This window comes from Hevea brasiliensis, chromosome 11, assembly GCF_030052815.1.
Source record: "Hevea brasiliensis isolate MT/VB/25A 57/8 chromosome 11, ASM3005281v1, whole genome shotgun sequence".
In the NCBI taxonomy this organism is placed as follows: domain Eukaryota; kingdom Viridiplantae; phylum Streptophyta; class Magnoliopsida; order Malpighiales; family Euphorbiaceae; genus Hevea; species Hevea brasiliensis.
Window position 1 is genome coordinate 1414702 of NC_079503.1, and position 18247 is coordinate 1432948.

General features: G+C 32.8%; 1 protein-coding gene and 1 long non-coding RNA gene across 2 annotated transcripts; one reads left to right on the top strand and one right to left on the bottom strand.

Moving 5' to 3' along the window:
* The first annotated feature begins 4349 nt into the window (after window positions 1-4349).
* LOC110662932 (zinc finger protein 3-like) lies at window positions 4350-5737 on the top strand. Its single transcript, XM_021822107.2, has one exon. The coding sequence runs from the start codon at window positions 4735-4737 to the stop codon at window positions 5608-5610; it is 876 nt and encodes a 291-aa protein (XP_021677799.2). The 5' UTR covers window positions 4350-4734; the 3' UTR covers window positions 5611-5737.
* A 9138-nt stretch (window positions 5738-14875) lies between these two features.
* Window positions 14876-15745, bottom strand: LOC110662946 (uncharacterized). Its single transcript, XR_009141235.1, has 2 exons — window positions 15259-15745; window positions 14876-15155 (listed from the first exon to the last, which is right to left on the bottom strand). It is a non-coding gene; the product is annotated as an uncharacterized LOC110662946 (long non-coding RNA).
* Window positions 15746-18247: the final 2502 nt, after the last annotated feature.

Consider the following 18247-nt stretch of genomic DNA (forward strand, 5'->3'; position numbering starts at 1 on the left):
TTTCATAAATAATAGAAATACAAGTTTCAAATTCATGTTCATACCACATTTTGGGTTATAAAGTTGTTGGTATTGATTGTCAATCACAATTTAAGTCATTCTAGGAGTATTTCAAGAATTTTAGATTTTATAACCTAAGTTTACTGTTCCATTAGGCTAATCTATAGTAGAAATTTGGCCAACTTTTCTTCACCAAAGTTATTCCTTAATATCTTAACTTTAATCCCTTTTTGAATCACTCCATTTGAAGTTTTGTAGCTCAAGTTATGGCATTTTTATCATAACTAGCCGGATTGTTCAATATCCAAAATTTTTTGGGTAGTTTTGGTTCTGGTAATTTTGATATGCTAATTTTGGTTAGCAATTTGATTAGGTTATAATCAGAATTTGAGTTTCTTTTCTCCATTAAAAATGTTCTACTATGTTTAAACTTTCTATGAGTTAAAGAATCAGATCATTTGGACCTCTCTACAAAGAGTTATGCCCATTTGAACAATCACTGTTCATATGGTCATTTTTCCAGGTCCAGATTTTGCTTACTCAGATTGAAGCTAATTTTGGGTCACTTTGTGTTAGTTTTCTAGGCAAGATCTCTTTATGAAAAATATGGCATTATGTCCTTAGTTTCACCTGTACTTGGCCTTACACCAATTGAATTACACAACTCTACTTATAGCTGCCCAAACCTACTGGACTCAAAGTCTAGATTTCCAGCACAAAGAGCACTTTTTCCTTGCAGCATTTCAACTCCAAAACCAACCCCAAATTTAAGGTCAAGCCACATCAAATGGTTATTAATTGACCTTAACATTATCAATTCAACATCAATTTAATAAATCTCCCAATTTATCACAAAACAATCCATAATTTCATCCAACACAAGCAATTTAACTCATCTATCATGTTTATCACTTTACCAAAATTAAAATCAATGTTTAATTTCAACAAAGAACATCAAATCCTCCATGTACCTAGGCTGGCCGAAATTTTTCCCAAACATACACACATAATTTCATCATTTCTTCTTATTATTTCTCATGCTTAGGACTCAAATCCAAGAATTAAAAAGGAAAGTGAAGTGGAATAGGCACTAACCTTGATTAAGAGATTTCTAAGTTCCCTATTCTTCACTTTCTTCTCTTCTACTTGCCACTAATCTTCTTCTCAAAGTGAAATAAATAGTTTTTGTGTTTGGAGAATGGGGAAATATAGTAGAAAATGGTGAGAATTTGAAGCTTGATGAAGCTTTAATGGAGGGTGGCTTAAGGTGAGGGTTCGGCCAACATATGGGAATGAGGAATATGATCAAATTTGGTCTCTTTTAAATTTTCTTTTATCCCTTTTATTTATTTTTGTCAAATTTTAATTGGTTGGGAAATTTTAATTACATCATCATTATATAATACATATGTCATAATTAAATTTTAAATTTTATTTTATTTTATTTTCTTTCCTTCTCTTCTCTACTCATTTCTAATTAAATTTTTATCAATATTTATTCATATTTTATTATATAATTCTCACTTACTTAAATGGACATATTGGTCAAAAACCAACTCTGAGGGTGAAATGATCAAAATGTCCATCGTTGTTTTCACCGAGTTATAATTGTCTGTATCGATTGACATAAATTTTTTTATATTTTCTTGGCATTTTATTGTCATCTAAACCTCATAAATTCCTTCAATTACATTCTAAATAATTATTTCACAGGGCTCCCCACTGGTCTAGGATTGGCAACTCTCTTTACAGTCACTTCCCATTAGAGTTACCCATCGCCGGAGCTGCGGCTCATTTAACCTCTTTGCATTTCATTTCTTTAATTTCTCCTTAATTTTTCTTAGTCATTACTTAGGTTATTTATGACTCCTCACTCTAGTTTAAATACAGTTCCAGACATTCTGACTGTCTAGATAAACATTAGTCACCGGAATAGTAGAATGTACGAATTACTTAAAGTGAGAACGTTACATAGAATTAAGCAACTAGGTATCTAGGAAAAATCAAGTTTCAGTCAACAGAGAAAAATGGGCAACAACTTTAATTATTGAACCCACTTAGGACATGGGTCCAAGTCCATTATTGGCTAGAACTAAATCGAACTTTTATGCCCATTTCTATTCTAAGGAAGTTTTGCAAGAGCCTAGTCAAATTTATTAAGATCCTTTCCATCTACATTTTACAAAGCCGACATGGATTTGCTACCTTATGATATTTCACAGTCAAAACACAACTTATGAATTTCACAATCAACAATAATTTCCAAATTTTAGTATTGAATTTTCACAATCAATCTCAATCTTCTTCCTTATAATGTCCTCCATCTCCCTATTTAAATCTTCTATCCCTTTTACTTTCTCGGTCAATTTCTTCCATGTGCTTGCACAAAAGATTCAATTCATTACCTACGTTTACCTACATTTAGAGCTTCTCTTCAGGGTCTTCCATGGAGGATTATGGACGAGTCATGGGTATGGGAACGGTCTTGTGAGACGTCTTGTTTTGGGGGTCAAACTCAAAAGGCACATCCGTTCTTCACTTCGTCAATCGCTTGTTTACAAATATACTATATTGATGGAGTAAAATTGTGCTTAAGTGTTGTAGAATTTACAATTTTAAAAATAAATTAAAATAGTAATTAAATTACTTAGAAAAGTTTAGAGATGTGTGTTAGATTACTCAAAAAAATTAAAGATATAATAAATTAAATCTAATAATTTTTTTAAAAAAATCACATATTATGAAAAATAATATTATCATTCGGTTGCATCAGTAGCGTAAAATTGATTTCTAGATAAAATTTTCTTATAAAGTTAGGAGTTCGAATTCTGAAATCGTTATTATTAGAAGGTAACGATGAATACTATTTTTAACTTGAATATAAAACTTTACTTGAATATCATGTATTTAAAATCAAATAGCATCATCATTTAATAAAAAAATTTATATATAAATATCTCATTTGATCTCTTTCTTGTATTCCTTATTGACCTAACACCTTTTTCTAAGCAAGAAAACAAGAAATGAATAATAAACAAATAAATAAATTGCACCCCAAAGAGTGATGAAATGGGAAGAAGATTATAGTCTTTCTAAACTCAACTCAGCCGAGTCATATCCGACATGCCATGATGGGAGAGAGAGAGAGAGGTAATGAAAACTCATGAATGTATCATGGGTTTGAGGAGCAAAAGAGGGATTTTGTTGTCCTCTTTCGAGTTTATGATGTCCTTTTGCAGAGATACTTCATCTTTTGGGTTCTCAAGTGTGGACTTGTTTTAGCTAGACAAACAAATCTCGTAAAGAGATTTGGTTCAAATTGATTAGACAAGTAAAATTGTTCATTGGGATCATATGGGGTGTTTCTAATTCCAAACCCAATGAAAAGAAGTTACTAAAATGACAAAATCCACCATCTTCTTTTCCTTCTCTTTCAAGCCCTTTCCAAGTGGGGTTTGGGATTGGCTAGAAGAAGTTGGGTAAACAAAATGTCAAATGCTTTATTAGATGATATAATTATAAAAAGCAAAACTCAAGATTATGCATATCCCAAGGGTTAATTAGGGATTTTCTCATATCAAACTAATAATACACAAGGGTTTTCACTAATCAAGTCTATTATTGCATATATAGGGCTCCACATCAGCTTCACCATTTATCTGTCGGCCATTTGTCACTGTACCCACCATTCATACCACATAGGACAAACCACAAAAGATGATGCCTTGCCATTCCATCTTATGAGAGTGGATGGGGAGGAGCAGCCTTCCAACATGGCAAATTTTTAGTGCTAAAACCCTGAAATGTGTTGGCTCCACGTAGGAATAAATATAGTCATTTACTAATTTTTTTCAATTAAATCAGTGTTTTTTTTTATTTCAATTAAAATCTTAATTTAAAAATTGACATTCTTAAAAAGTATATATTAGGGTTCCATTAAACTAAAATTCATTAATAAATAAAATCAATGCTTTGATGTGAATCACTTTTTTTTTTTTCTTAAATGATCTTGAACTATGAATGATTGATGGAGAGTGGAGACTAAAATGGAACCCAATTCTTGCTTAGTTATCATGGCCAGCTAAATAATTGGACAGAAGACAACATAGACATCAACTCAACCGTGCAGTGTCTAAACTGGTTTCTGTAATGGCAATGCACAAACCAATACTAGAACTAGAAATATCCATGAAAAGGGGATGGGGATGACCCACAAAAAGTAGTAGAGAGAAAAATACACTTGAACAAACCAGTAACATAGTACCTTGGATGATGGAATTAAAAGTACACACGAAGGGGGAGAGGGAGGATTGTGTGGTCTATAAAACAAGGCCAGTTTGTCTCCCCATGATTGAGGCAAGGCACTTGCACATAGTAGTGTAAGTCCAAGTTTGTGAATTGTTTGTTTCTCTTAATCTTGTGCCTTTCATGAGCAAGCAATGAGCATGCAGGCAGATTGATATATAAGGACACATAGCATTTAGCCTCTTATAATGAATGGATATAGGAACATAGTTAAGTGGAGTTCCAATGAAAGTGCAAGTGTGTGACTATAAGTAAACCTACCAATCTCTAATTTTTAAATACCTAAAAATCAATTCAGGCAGCATTATATTCTTCCCTATTTGCTTTCCATCAATAAAGATTTTATTTTTGTTGTTCCCTTTTGGAAATCAAGAAACTTTTTTCATAGTCCTAGCTACTAGCAAGAAGCTCAAAAAGGTCTTCTTTCCCATGGATTCACAAAGGAAAGAACACAGTCTCTCTAAGGCTTCTACCATAGTTTCTGCTGCAGAGGCTTCTCCACGTGTATACACTTCAATATTGCAGAGCGAACAAGAACTACTTGTTGAAGAAGAAGAAGAAGAAGAAGAAGAAGGAGAAGAAGAAGAAAAAGAAGAAGTGAAAGTTCAAACACAAGAACAAGACGATAATCCTTCTCTCCAGTTGGATCTCAACCTGACTAGAAACGATTCCAATCATGGCTTCGATCGAGAGCTCAACCTTATCGACTGCTTCAATATGGATTCATTTAAAACTTCAACAGAAACTCCTCAAACTACTGATGTTGAGCAAAGAGTCTTCTCATGTAACTATTGTCAAAGGAAATTCTATAGCTCACAGGCACTTGGAGGACACCAAAATGCCCATAAAAGAGAGAGGACGCTAGCCAAACGAGGAAAGATAGGGACTCATATAGCAGGACTTTTGGGGCATCCTTGCTCGCACCACCATTATTATTCAAACATGGCTTCTCTCCCTCTCCATGGTGCATATGGTAGATCTCTTGGAATTCAAGCGCACTCAATGATCCATAAGCCTTGTCACATATATTCCCCTAATGGGTTCGCAAATATTTATGAACATGGCGGCTGGTCTAGGCCTCCTATTAACCAACAACCAGCCATAGGAAAGCTGTCAATGAATAATCATCATGTAAATGCAACAACAGCACAATCATTGCCGGCGACTTCATATGCCGGCGTCGGTAGGTTCGCCTTGGAGAAGAGTACTATCGTGGGTTCTCATGCCGACCAGGGAATCGGTAATCGTTGGCTGGTTACTAATCAGGATGAGTTGCAGAAGCTTGACTTGTCCCTCAAGCTCTAATTACTCCATTTCTTTTTTCTTTCTTTTCTTATGATTTAATTTCTTATTTAGTATATTTGTATGTTTCTCTTGGAAATAATATGTAAATCTGATTATAGAATGCTCAAAGATTTGTTGTTTTATGTAATCTTGAATCAGCTTGGAACAACTTACAATATAAGATAAATGAAAAGAAAATCATATTCTTTTTAAATTTATCCAAAAACGTAGAAGTGAATATTGAGAGTGGACGCAGAAATAATAATAATAATAATAATAAAAGAGGATATTGTCGTGTAGAATAATTCTTTCTGAAGTAATAGTTATGATTCTCCAATTCTTGCCTTCTTTTTCCTGTTTAGAGTAAATAGGACGCGTCTTATGTCATTTACGGTGGCACTAACTGAAAATCAAGAAGAAATTTCAATTGAGATTCGTGAGTAATGGAATGAAGATCCGATAAATAGTAGCATCATGGTTCACCTGTGTCTAGATATATGAAGTGAAAGAAAATACAGCATATCAATATAATGAGAATGGAGAATTAGGTAGAGATTTTTGAATGATTTGCAAGAAAAATCAAAGTAGCTTATGAATAGATCAGGGAAGCTGTCGACAAACAGGGATTTCAAACCGAACTTGTTAGTGGGATATAAATTACTTCATCAATCAAGCTACAATTTTCTTATGGAAGAAACTGTTGCTTCGTCTTCAGAAGTCATTTGCAATATTGGATTAAGACTTTCTCCATTATTTAACTTAGCCTGACAGACTGTTGGATTGTACATTTCATAGTGGCGTGCAAGATGTCTCTTTCACCAACTGATGGGTAAAATCTAGTGAAGATTTTATTGTATTTAATATTAATCGCCATAGTCAGCTTGCATTACATCACATTTATGATTTAACACAGTTTTCTCATGCAAAGTGTTCAGGGCTTTTACAAGTTGAACTTGCTTGGAGCCTTCCTTTTCTCCTTTATCAAAAGTTGGAATTCCAGGAACTATACTAAAATCAATACACAAGTTAGGTCAGTCTTGCCTGGCTACCACCAATTGCTGCCTTTTCTTAAAAGATTAATTAAGCAGAGCATATTAAAGCATCGAATAATGGGCGTTGAGGAGAATGAAAGGCCATCAGTTTTACTTAACTGCCCTACCAAAATCAGATAAAAATATTAGCCAAAAAGAAGAAATCAACATTCAAACCCCACAACAGCTCCCATTTGTAAAGCCGAAAGAACTCGAGCTCAACCTGTTATCATACAAAAAATAATACAAATGTAATGAAAATCAGCATAATGATATGATGATGACAGGTAAAAATTTAGCTCCTGCACCCACTGCTATCGTGTTAAATTTGCTTAAGCTGAAGAAGAGAATATGCAAATCATCAAGCTTTGTTTGTAGATCAATTCATGCATAACCTAATAAAAGTTTGAGCCTAAATCTAAAGGCTAAACAAGTGGCTATCAGCCAAAACAAAGCAAGCGCCTAAGACAAGATTATGTCAAATCCAATAAAAGCCAGTTAAAAAAAGACAAAGCAGGATTAAACCTTTAAGACAAGATTAGGTGGCTGCAATTGCTTGGCACAATCTATAATAATAATAATAATAACAAAAACTTATAACAGAGAACTATCGGGGCCTAAAGTAATGGGAGCTTGTCAAAAACCACGAGATTAGGGGCCGTGACTGACATTTACAACCCTGCTGTCTCTAAGGAAGATAGAATAAAGTATTGCAAGCAGTTAGAGTCAAATAAGATTTTCTTTTAAGTAAAATTTTTTATCATTTTAAATTTTTATAGTTTTTTACTATTTAAAAGGTAAAATGAATTTTTTAAAAGTATTTTAAGGTTTTAAAGATGACATTTTCAACTCACCGATTTTATAGGTTAAGAAATGGGATTTTAGAATGTTTTGAAAAACTTTTAAAACCTTATTCTAAAAAACCACGGGTTCTCCAAACACAACTATAAAGTTTTGAAATCTTGAAAAACCTCGCATTACCTTAGAAAATAAAACTTCCTCTTGAATATAGGGTAAATGGGATGAAATGAAGAAATGTTGTTCATTTTAATCCCCCAACTACAGACTATTTAGGACTCAATAAGACAAACCACCAGACCACCCCCTCTACCCCATAATAGAACAAAAACAAAAGGTAGGGACACTATCTCCACAAAACTGAGCTCCACATGACCTTGCTCTGGACTTTTCTGGACTAATTTTCAAAGACGTCTACTCAAGAAAGCTTAATATAATAAGGGGGGTCGAGTACATAAAAAATGCAGATTCAGCAACACTGAACAAAAAAAAATGATAATAAAAAAGGGCAAATTAGAGCATGTTGCCGACAGAACTTAAAAAAAAAAAAAAAGGGCACATATTGGGCGATCACCCACAAAGGTTGAACTTGATCTTTGCAAGGTTGATTCCTTCAAAAAGATTCTAAAATCTTCACCTCTGCCGCTAATCCAATTAAGATCATATCAACTTTCTAATAAGGGCAGATACAATTACTAGTGGATCTGAACCAATACCAATACTAGTGGATCTGAACCAATACCAATACCATCACCATCTCAATATTGCGTATGTTTTCAGCTTTATCACAGATTCACAATCAAATTCATTTCAATCTGATTCTCCACAGAAAGATACCAAGAGAACCACTAAACTTTCATGTTTTCTGAAAAACTAACAGCAGACTCCATTTTTGAAATTTCACCGGTAGTACAAAATTCTTATCTCATCAAAGATTTGCACGGAAAAGATGGCGATCTGATGTTTCAGAGTCCTGCCTCCTAGATGTACCATATGCTTAGCAAAAGGAAATAACAGCAGTCAAGTTCTACCAGTCATCTAAATTTTGAATCTAGAACAATAATTCAGCCACATCCAGAAAACATAAACATGCATTTCCATAATTGTTTTTAATGGTCAAGCATCCAACTGGAAAAATTACATTTAATGATGTCAAAGAAACAACCTTGGATACACTTTTATCATATCCGGATTCAAAGTTCAATTTGCTAGCAACCTAAAGCATGTAACCCAATATTGGCTATATTTTACCCTGCTAGAAGTCAAACTTTATTGCACACTTAAAGTGGAATTAGTCCATTTAGTGCTTTAGGAATTAAAACCACTATTTTAGCATGTTATCAATACAAAAAATCATTTAAATCAGCTTGAGCTATCCAGCAAAATGACATCATTTAAGCAAGTCAGTAATCACATTCTGTCCACATTAATAAGTGATATAATGAAGCAGTATCAACACAGGCTATTTGAAGATCCCAAATGAGCAGTATTAAGACATCACACCCATTGAGACACATGCATCTTTGTAGATGTGCGAGACACATGATCGGAGATGCATCATGTTTAGTCAACCTACCACCCACTATGCAACCAAATCCTACAATTATGTATACCTTTGGAATTGGAACACTTAAGGACAGGGCCTATTCCTTAAGACCAAGTTAGGATAAGAGGTCAAAAGAATAGATGCTCATGTAAAAGGAAGACATGGATTAAAGGACAAAACAAAGGACATACAGGAAAGGATAGCAAGGCATTTGAGAATTGAGCTAAGCCAATTATGCTACCAAGCAAGCTAGACATTGCATTTAAAATAACATTTCGTGGACCATGCATAATAAAAGGGATCTAATTCATCCTAACACAAAATGTCAAAGAACCATGGTTAGTAACCCAGCCAACCATGTGGATACAACTTTCACAAGCATTTTACAATACAAGAGATCAACATGATGTCACATGCAAATTGCAAATTCTCACTCTAGTAAGCTGTAAGCATCCAAGATGAAGAAGAGTAATCCATAAGAAGAAGTAACTTTGGTGGAATTGACTTCTTATCTCTGGTTCCTAACTACTCAGTCAACTCTGCCTTCCATCATTCTAAGAGCCTCTCTAGATCATAATGAAGGCAAAATATTGCAAGAATTCTCCCAAAGACATCTATTTGATTGATTGAGTTCCATTTCCTTGATCTCTACAACTTGAATGTCTAAACCAACAAATTTAAAATTGGCTGAGTTCAGTCAAAGGACAATTTATTTGGTCCACATTGCAGGGAAGAGAATTTCTGGAAGACATCCGTCATGATGATGCTACACTGATATCTAAAATCTGCTTAATAGTGGTGGTCTTCCCATCTTCTAACGCGTCAATTTAGATTATATACCCTGATGTATAAGAATCTGCACAATAATGTTGGTCTTCCCATCATTCAACGTGTCATGTTAGACAAAGTTAACCTGTAAGCTATTCAAGTGATACATCAACCTCTATGAAAATTCATAATTCTTTTTTTTTTTTTTTTTTTCTTCAGGATGAGTGCTCCTAAATATTGCATATGGTCATGTTAATCTCTTGATTTCCATATTTAAAAGAACATTAAATGGTAAAGGTTCCATAGAAGTAAGATCTTGGGAAGGAAAATTTTGGAGAGAATCTTACCCCACCACATTTTTTGCATAAAGCAGCAACTCTCAAGACTTAAACTTGTACATTTGTTATTACAACTAAACTCAACTCAACTCAACTGAGCCTTTATCCCAAGAATTTGGGGTTGGCTATCTGGATTCTCTTTCTCCATTCTAAACGATTTTTTGTTAAATCCTCAAAATTGTATAATGCTTCTAGGTAATGTTGTACTACTCTTCTCCAAGTCAATTTAGGTCTATCCCTTGTTTTCTTTCTATCCTCTAACCTAATATGCTCTACTTGTCTAACTGGAGCATCCGTATGTCTACGTTTCACATGACCAAACCATCTCAATCTTTCTTCTCTCAACTTATCTTCAATTGGCACCACTCCTACCTTTTCTCTAATACTCTCATTACGGACTTTATCTAGTCTAGTATGACCACTCATTCACCTTAACATTCTCATCTCCGCAACTCTTATCTTAGACACATATGACTCCTTCAGTGCCCAACACTCACTGTCATATAACATGGCCGGTCGTATGGCCGTACACTAAAATTTTCCTTTCAACTTATTGGGAATTTTGCGATCGCATAAAACTCTCGTGGCACTTCTCCACTTCAACCATCCGACTTTAATCCTATAACTAACATCCTCCTCACATCCCCCATCTACTTGAAGGATTGAGTCGAGATATTTAAACTGATTACTTTAGAGCAATACCACTCCATCCAAATTAATTCCTTCCCTATCACCAGTTCGGCCTTCACTGAACTTGCAATGCATGTATTCTGTTTTCATTCTACTTAACTTAAAACCCTTTAACTCTAGAGTATTTCTCCAAAGCTCCAACTTTCTATTGACTCCTTCTCGTTTCTCATCTATCAAGAACTATATCATCTGCAAACATCATACACCAAGGGATACTCTCTTTTATATGTTTCGTCAATTCATCTAAAACTAATATAAAAAGGTAAGGGCTTACAGCTAAACCTTGGTGTAATCCAATTGAGATAGGAAAATCTCTTGTGTTTCCTCCCACTGTGAGCACAATAGTAGTTGCTCCTTTATACATATCTTTCAACACTTGTATGTACCTAATAGATGCCCTCTTTTGTTGTAACACTCTCCATAAGACATCTCTTGGAACACTATCATAAGCCTTCTCCAAATCGATAAAAACCATGTGTAGATCTTTCTTCACGTTTTTATATTTCTTCATCAAGCTTCTAATGAGAAAGATCGCTTCCATAGTTGAACGATCGGGCATGAAGCCAAATTGATTAGAAGAGATAGAAGTGTCATAACGTAGTCGATGTTCCACAACTCTCTCCCACAACTTCATAGTATGGCCCATGAGTTTAATTCTCCTGTAGTTTGAGCAACTCTGTATGTCTCCATTATTTTTAAAAATAGGTACTAAAATACTCATCCTCTATTCATCAGGCATTTTCTTTGAGTTAAAAATCTTATTAAACAATTTAGTTAACCATGTCACTCCCATATCTCCCAAACACTTCCACACTTCAATTGGTATTCCATCGGGTCCACAGGCTTTACCCACTTTCATTCCCTTAAGTACTTCCTTTACTTCTAAAGATCTAATCCTTCAAGTAAAATTCACATTCTTTTCTATTACTCTGTAGACTATATTCATGCTCTTACCACTTTGACTATTATTAAAGAGATCATCAAAATAATTTCTCCATATTTCTTTAATGTCCTCATCTTTTACCAACACTTTTCCTTCTTTATCCTTAATGCACCTAACTTGATTGAGATCTTGACATTTCTTTTCTCTCCTCCTTGCTAATCTATAAATATCTTTCTCCCCTTCTTTAGTTCCAAGTTTCTCATATAAATTTTTCAAAGGCCTGCACTCTTGCTTAACTAACTGTCTTTTTTGTCTCTTTCTTTGCTATCTTGTACTGTTCATATACCTCATTATTATCACACTTAAGTAATTTCTTATATCATTCTCTCTATCTCTTCACTGCCTTTTGTACTTCCTCATCTCTCTTTAAGAGTGGTCCATGTCCTCTAGACTCTCCAAGTACTTTTCTAGCTACTTCTCTAATCTTTGATGTTATCTGTATCCACATATCATTGGCCTCCACATCTAGCTTCCATGCTTCGGACTTGAGAAGCTCATTTTTGAACTTCACTTGCTTTACTCCTTTCAACTCCCACTACTTTGTTCGAGCTACACTATTTCTTCTAATCTTACTTGAATTGTTCCTAAACTTGACATTCAAGACCACTAACCAATGTTGACTTGTTAAAGCCTCTCATGGAATGACCTTGCAATCCTTACATAGAGCTCTATTTGTCTTCCTGGTTAAGAGTAAGTCAATTTGGCTTCTATGTTGCTCTCTTTTAAAAGTCACTAAATGTGACTCTCTTTTTATAAAGTAGGTATTTGCTAATATTAGGTTGCATGCCATAGCAAAATCCATGATGCTTTTTCTCTTCTCATTTCGATTGCCAAAACCAAAACCTCCATGAACATTCTCATAACTTTGCCTATCACTTTCTACATGTCCATTCAAATATCCACAAATGAAAACATTCTCTTCATTCAGTATGCTTTGTATTAGATCATCCATATCTTCCAAAAATCTTTGTTTACTCTCACTATCTAGTCCTATTTGTGGGACATAAGCACTAACTATATTTATTGTTTCTCCTTCTAGTACTAGTTTTACTAGTATAATTCTATCTCCTACTCTTTTAACAGCTATTACAGCATCTTTCAATGTCCTATCTATGATTATGTACACTCCGTTCTTATTCCTCTCCTTTCCAGTAAATCACAGTTTGTACCCTGAATTACTCACTTCCTTGCTTTTCTCTCCTACCTATTTAGTCTCCTGAATGCAAGCAATATTCACCCTTCTTCTTTTCAAGGTATCTACAAGCTATATTAATTTTCCTGTAAGTGATTCAACATTCCAAGTACCAACTCTGATTCTCCTCCTATCCTATTCATTCCTAATTGATCTCCTTCTATGATATCTTCTATTATTCTCTATGCCTATCTTGTGTTCTATTTCACTATTTGTTCTACTATCTGTCCTATGGACTAACTTCTTTACCCACACCCGTCCATAATGTGGGAACCCTTGCTCATTTAACACCACACTCGGGCACCGGCATGGCATAACGCGTCGCTTTAGGTGAACGTCCTACACCCTTGCATATTTCTCACTACACCCGGGCACATTTGTTGTTACAAGTTCAAGATATTTACTGTTGTAAGTTGAAGACTTCAGTTGCGCCAAAGATGGTTCATTCCATATTCAATCATAGCTCCCTAGAATTGTCATATGCACCTTTCCATTAACAAGTGGTCCTGCATCATTAATGTTTGTGGTTCTACTTTTTTCATTGTTCAAAAAATTGGATCTAATTACTTGATTTGCTTGATCATACAAATATTAGTCCTGTTTTATAGTGGAGGATTTATCACCTTATTAAGGCACTTCTAAGCCTCCTGCTTCTCCTTCTAGTGCTTTTGCACATCAAAATTTGACTTAATCACCAAATCTTCCACAACAAAAAGATGAAATTGAAGTTGTGTTAGACAATGAATTTGTTGCTTCTTCTTTGCAATGTTTTCAAAGATTTCATGTCAAATGGCGAGGTCATCCTGATCCGATGCTATATGGATTTCTAAAGAGAAATTTCAAACCTTGGATTCTACTCTTTGGATTCTTATTACTACATATTTTAGACAGGAGTTTATACTTTAGAAAATAGTTTATTCTTGTTATTTTAATTATCTAAGGTATTTTTGGCAGTGTATTTTGGATATTAAAACTTGAAATCTAAATTTCAAGCATTGCATCCTTTTCTCTATGTGTTTTCAATTGTCCATTCGTGGTTCTTCGTCACAAAGTTTCCAACCTAAAACAGAATGTTGTTTTCAACAAGTCATTCACATAGATACATGTGTTACCAATATTAGTTATAGGTATCAAACAAAAGTTGTAATTACTGATTAGTCCTATTGAACATGTAAGGAATTTCAACATGAGAAAATCAAAGAGCAATAGCTTTCAGTCCTCCACCAAGAGAGATGTTTGAACTCCTCTCGGATAATTTATTCTAATCAATAGCAATTTAATGCAAGGGAAGAGGCTAGGCATATAGCAATCTAATTATGCTCAACTACGAAGATAGCAAGTGGAGTAAAATTGTACTATCCATGCTGCCGTAGTGTTGTGCAATTATTTCCCAGATTCCCAATCAGTAGAGTTCAGACTTCATGTTCCCCTAATCCTAATGGTAAGGAGGCACGTTAAGTGGTTCAAAGGCAAGGCCAAAGCTTTGCATAATTTATAATCACATCATAATTTGTAGATAAATTTTAGTAAAAATCTCAAAATTTCAAACCAGCAAAGATTCTTTCTTCAAAATAATTACATTTCCATAAGTTAATTATTTTCCAATAATAATTTCAAACACACCAAATATAACAAGAAAAGGCAACACTTTTAAATTAATAACATAACAATGCAAACTTTATTAAATGGCAAATATCAATATGTCAAAAGGATAGCATTGGGCTAAATGATGATGCCGTACTTAGGAAGAGTTCATTATTTACCCTTACTCTTTTCTGTATAATTTTCTTGAAGCTTATCGAATCTATTACGTTTACGTAGAGCCCAATATACATGATCCAAACTCCAAAATGGATCACTGCCAACCAGTATCTTGTAACACCCTTGAAAACATGGAGACTGTCTAACATTAGAACGTTACAACTTTCCACTGCTTTTTAGAAGTAAGACCCAACAATAAGTAGCAAACACGCTCAAAGATTCAACAATTGGCATATTATATTTCACTTTAAATTAGCTAGACATTGCGTAATCCCTAGTTTCATCGAATCAAATCCTTTAACAACCAGTTTCATAGAATGCACTGTAAAAAAAATCCCTCTATTTTTCTACGAAAAACTTGACCTTTCCAAACCATTGGATAAGTTCGATTCAATCCTTGTTCATCATATATTCATGCAAGAAAACAGAAAGTTTGTCATTTACCCCCCTTGCCTCCAAGAACTCCCGAAATCTCTGCTGAAGCTCGGGATTCAAATTCCTAAAATAACAAAAATTCAAGCCAAAAACCAATCAGTAAAATCCCAAAAGAAACCAAACTATCAAAACAATCAAACAAGGGAAATAGGAAACATAAGCCACACATAAAATCAGGTCCCGTGTAAGGCCTAGACAGCATACTGCCACGACTAAAAGTAAGTAAGCTTTCTGAATATCTAAACAATCAGGCCATGCCAAGCACATAAACTCCAATGCATCGCCGCCACCCTCTTAGAGATCTCAACAAGCACGCTAATGTGAAAGCACACATCTTTCCCTGAGCTATCTTCTCCGGAATTCGGAACGGATTCATACCCATCAAACATTGTCGCTTAAAGTTTAATGTCTTCAGAGTCATTGAATGTCCTCCACAAGTTTAATGTCTTCAGAGTCATTAAACGGAATAGCAATTCGCCGTTGGGGAAGGGAACAATGGTGATTGTGGCATTGGAGTCCACGAAATGGGAACGAAGAAGGAGAAGAGACGAGTGTACTCTGAGCAGTTCCAATTAAGCGAGACATTGGAGAAGGGTGGTCTGGAATGGCATTCACTATGGGTTTGGGCCTTTGGGTTTAGAGCGTTGATAAGAGCCACAGAGTCTGTTACCCGGGAATCAGACAGCTTTATTAGTGCCCGTTTGACATTGCCATGAAAGTCTAAAATTATTTTTTTTAATAAAAATATTATTTTACATATTATTAAAAAAAATAATTTAAAATTTTTATTTTATTATTTTTTAATTAAAATTTATTAAATTTAATTTATAATTATTTTTTAATATTCTCTAATCAATATATTTAAAAATAAACTTTTTAATAACAACATCAAACACACCCTTAATGCTTTATGCGTGCTTTGTCCGTGTTAGTCTTCCTAACAGATAAATAAAAACAAGTGTGGTGAAAGTGCGGCGCCGTTTGCTGCCACGGTGGTCTTTCATCAAACGATGCCGTTGTTTAGGTCTTCAAAGCCAAGCCAGAAAGAAGGCAAAATCTATTGGTCCTTCGGAAATTTGGGAATTATTTTAGAGCTAATTATAACTAGAAAATGACCTCCTGAGTATGCTGCTTTTAGTTTTTTTTTTTATATATATTACAGAATTTATAGTTGTGTCAATAATTATACCGTTTGGAGCACACCTATTATTTGATAAGAGTTACAGAAATGAGAGTATTAAAATGAATGAGTGACTATACTAGACTAGATAAAATTCGTAATGAGAGTATTAGAGAAAAGATAGAAGTGATGCCAATTGAAGATAAACTGAGAGAAGAAAGATTGAGGTGGTTTGGTCATGTGAAGCATAGAAATACGAAGACTCCAGAACACATTAAGTTAAAAGATATAAAGAAAAAAAGAAATAGACCTAAATTAATTTAGAGAAGAGTAGTATAACATGATCTAAAAATATTATATATTTTTAAAAATTTAACTCAAAATTATTTAAAATAGATAAAATAAATACATATAATTGATCCTAAATTTTTTAAATAAAAATTTAATTAAATTGAATTGAGTTGAATTAGAACACACCTATCACATTTTTACCGCTGCACTTCAATTTTCCTTTTTTTTAATTATATGCTCGTTTGATTCCGACGTGCAGTTAAAAATTCCAAAACATCAAATCACAATTGGTGGCAGGACTTCATCCAAGTTGTTGTTTTGCAAATTTGTTCCAACTCAAGAGCTTCTTTTTTTTTTTTTTTTTTTTAAATGAGGTCTCATAACTCTTTTATGTATTAAGAATTGTGTCATTTTAATTACGACGTGCCTGATTTTTACTGACAGATAACATTTTGATCATTTTTTTATTTGATTTATTTTAAATAAATTATTATTTAATTTTTATATTTTAATAAAATTAATTATTTAATTTTTATATTTTAAAAAATATATTATTTAATTCTTATATTTTATCTCTATTAAATTATTTAACTCATTATTAATTTTTTCGTTGCTTAATACTAATTAAATTATTATTTAATTATTTTATTTTAATAAAATTAATTAATTAGTTTTCATATTTTAGAAAAGTATATTATTTAGTCTTTATAATTTAATTCTGTTAACTATTTAGTCTCATAATTATTTTTTATAAATAAATTACTCTAATATTATTTCTTTTATTTTTCTCTTATCTTCTTTTATTTTTATCTCTCTATATTATTTATTCTCTACGCTTACACCATTTTTCCTCTCATTCTCTCTTTGTTTTCATCTGTTAATAAAAACGATACAAATTATCTATATAAAATAATTAATCAATTTATTTAAATTTATAAGTAATAAAAATAAATTATTTTCTAGTAATGAAAATATAAAAATAATATCCAATAAATTGAAAGTTTAAAAAATATATATAAATTTAAATTTAATCTTCACATAGTAAAATTTTTATTTTTATCTAATAATATAATTTTCAAATCGTTTTATTTTTTTAAAATATATTGATAAACTAATTAATTTTATTAAAATAAAAAAATTAAATAATAATATTTTTAAAAGTATAAGAATCAATTAATTAATTTTTTAAAATAGAAAAATTAAATAATAATTTAAATAATATAAATAATAAAAAATTTAAAAAAATAATTTAATAATTTAATAAAAATTAAATATAAAAATTAAATAATATATTTTTTAAAAATATAAAAATTAAATATTTAATTTTATTAAAATACAGATATTAAATAATAATTTTCCCTCTAATTTTAAACTTCAAATCGCGTAATGACCATTTCGGAGTGACAAGACTTCATTCAGGATTCTAGCAAACAAGTTCGTCCCTTGTATCACAATTTTCAAAGGATACCATTTTGGAAATTTATGTGTTATTTTAGGAATGATTTGAATTAGAAAATGAACTTGATTGGTCGAGCCTTTTTAAATATTTAAGGGTTTAAATAAGTATTTTATTGATAAATTATAAGCCTCACAAATATACACGTGTAAAGAGTATGCTCAGTGTAGCCTGATATGCCTAATTTTTACCAACGCACTTTAATTGTTTGCAAATATTTTGCTAATTTATTTGCCCATTTGACAAAGTTATGAGCTCCAAATTACAAAATCAACATTTTGGGTAGTAA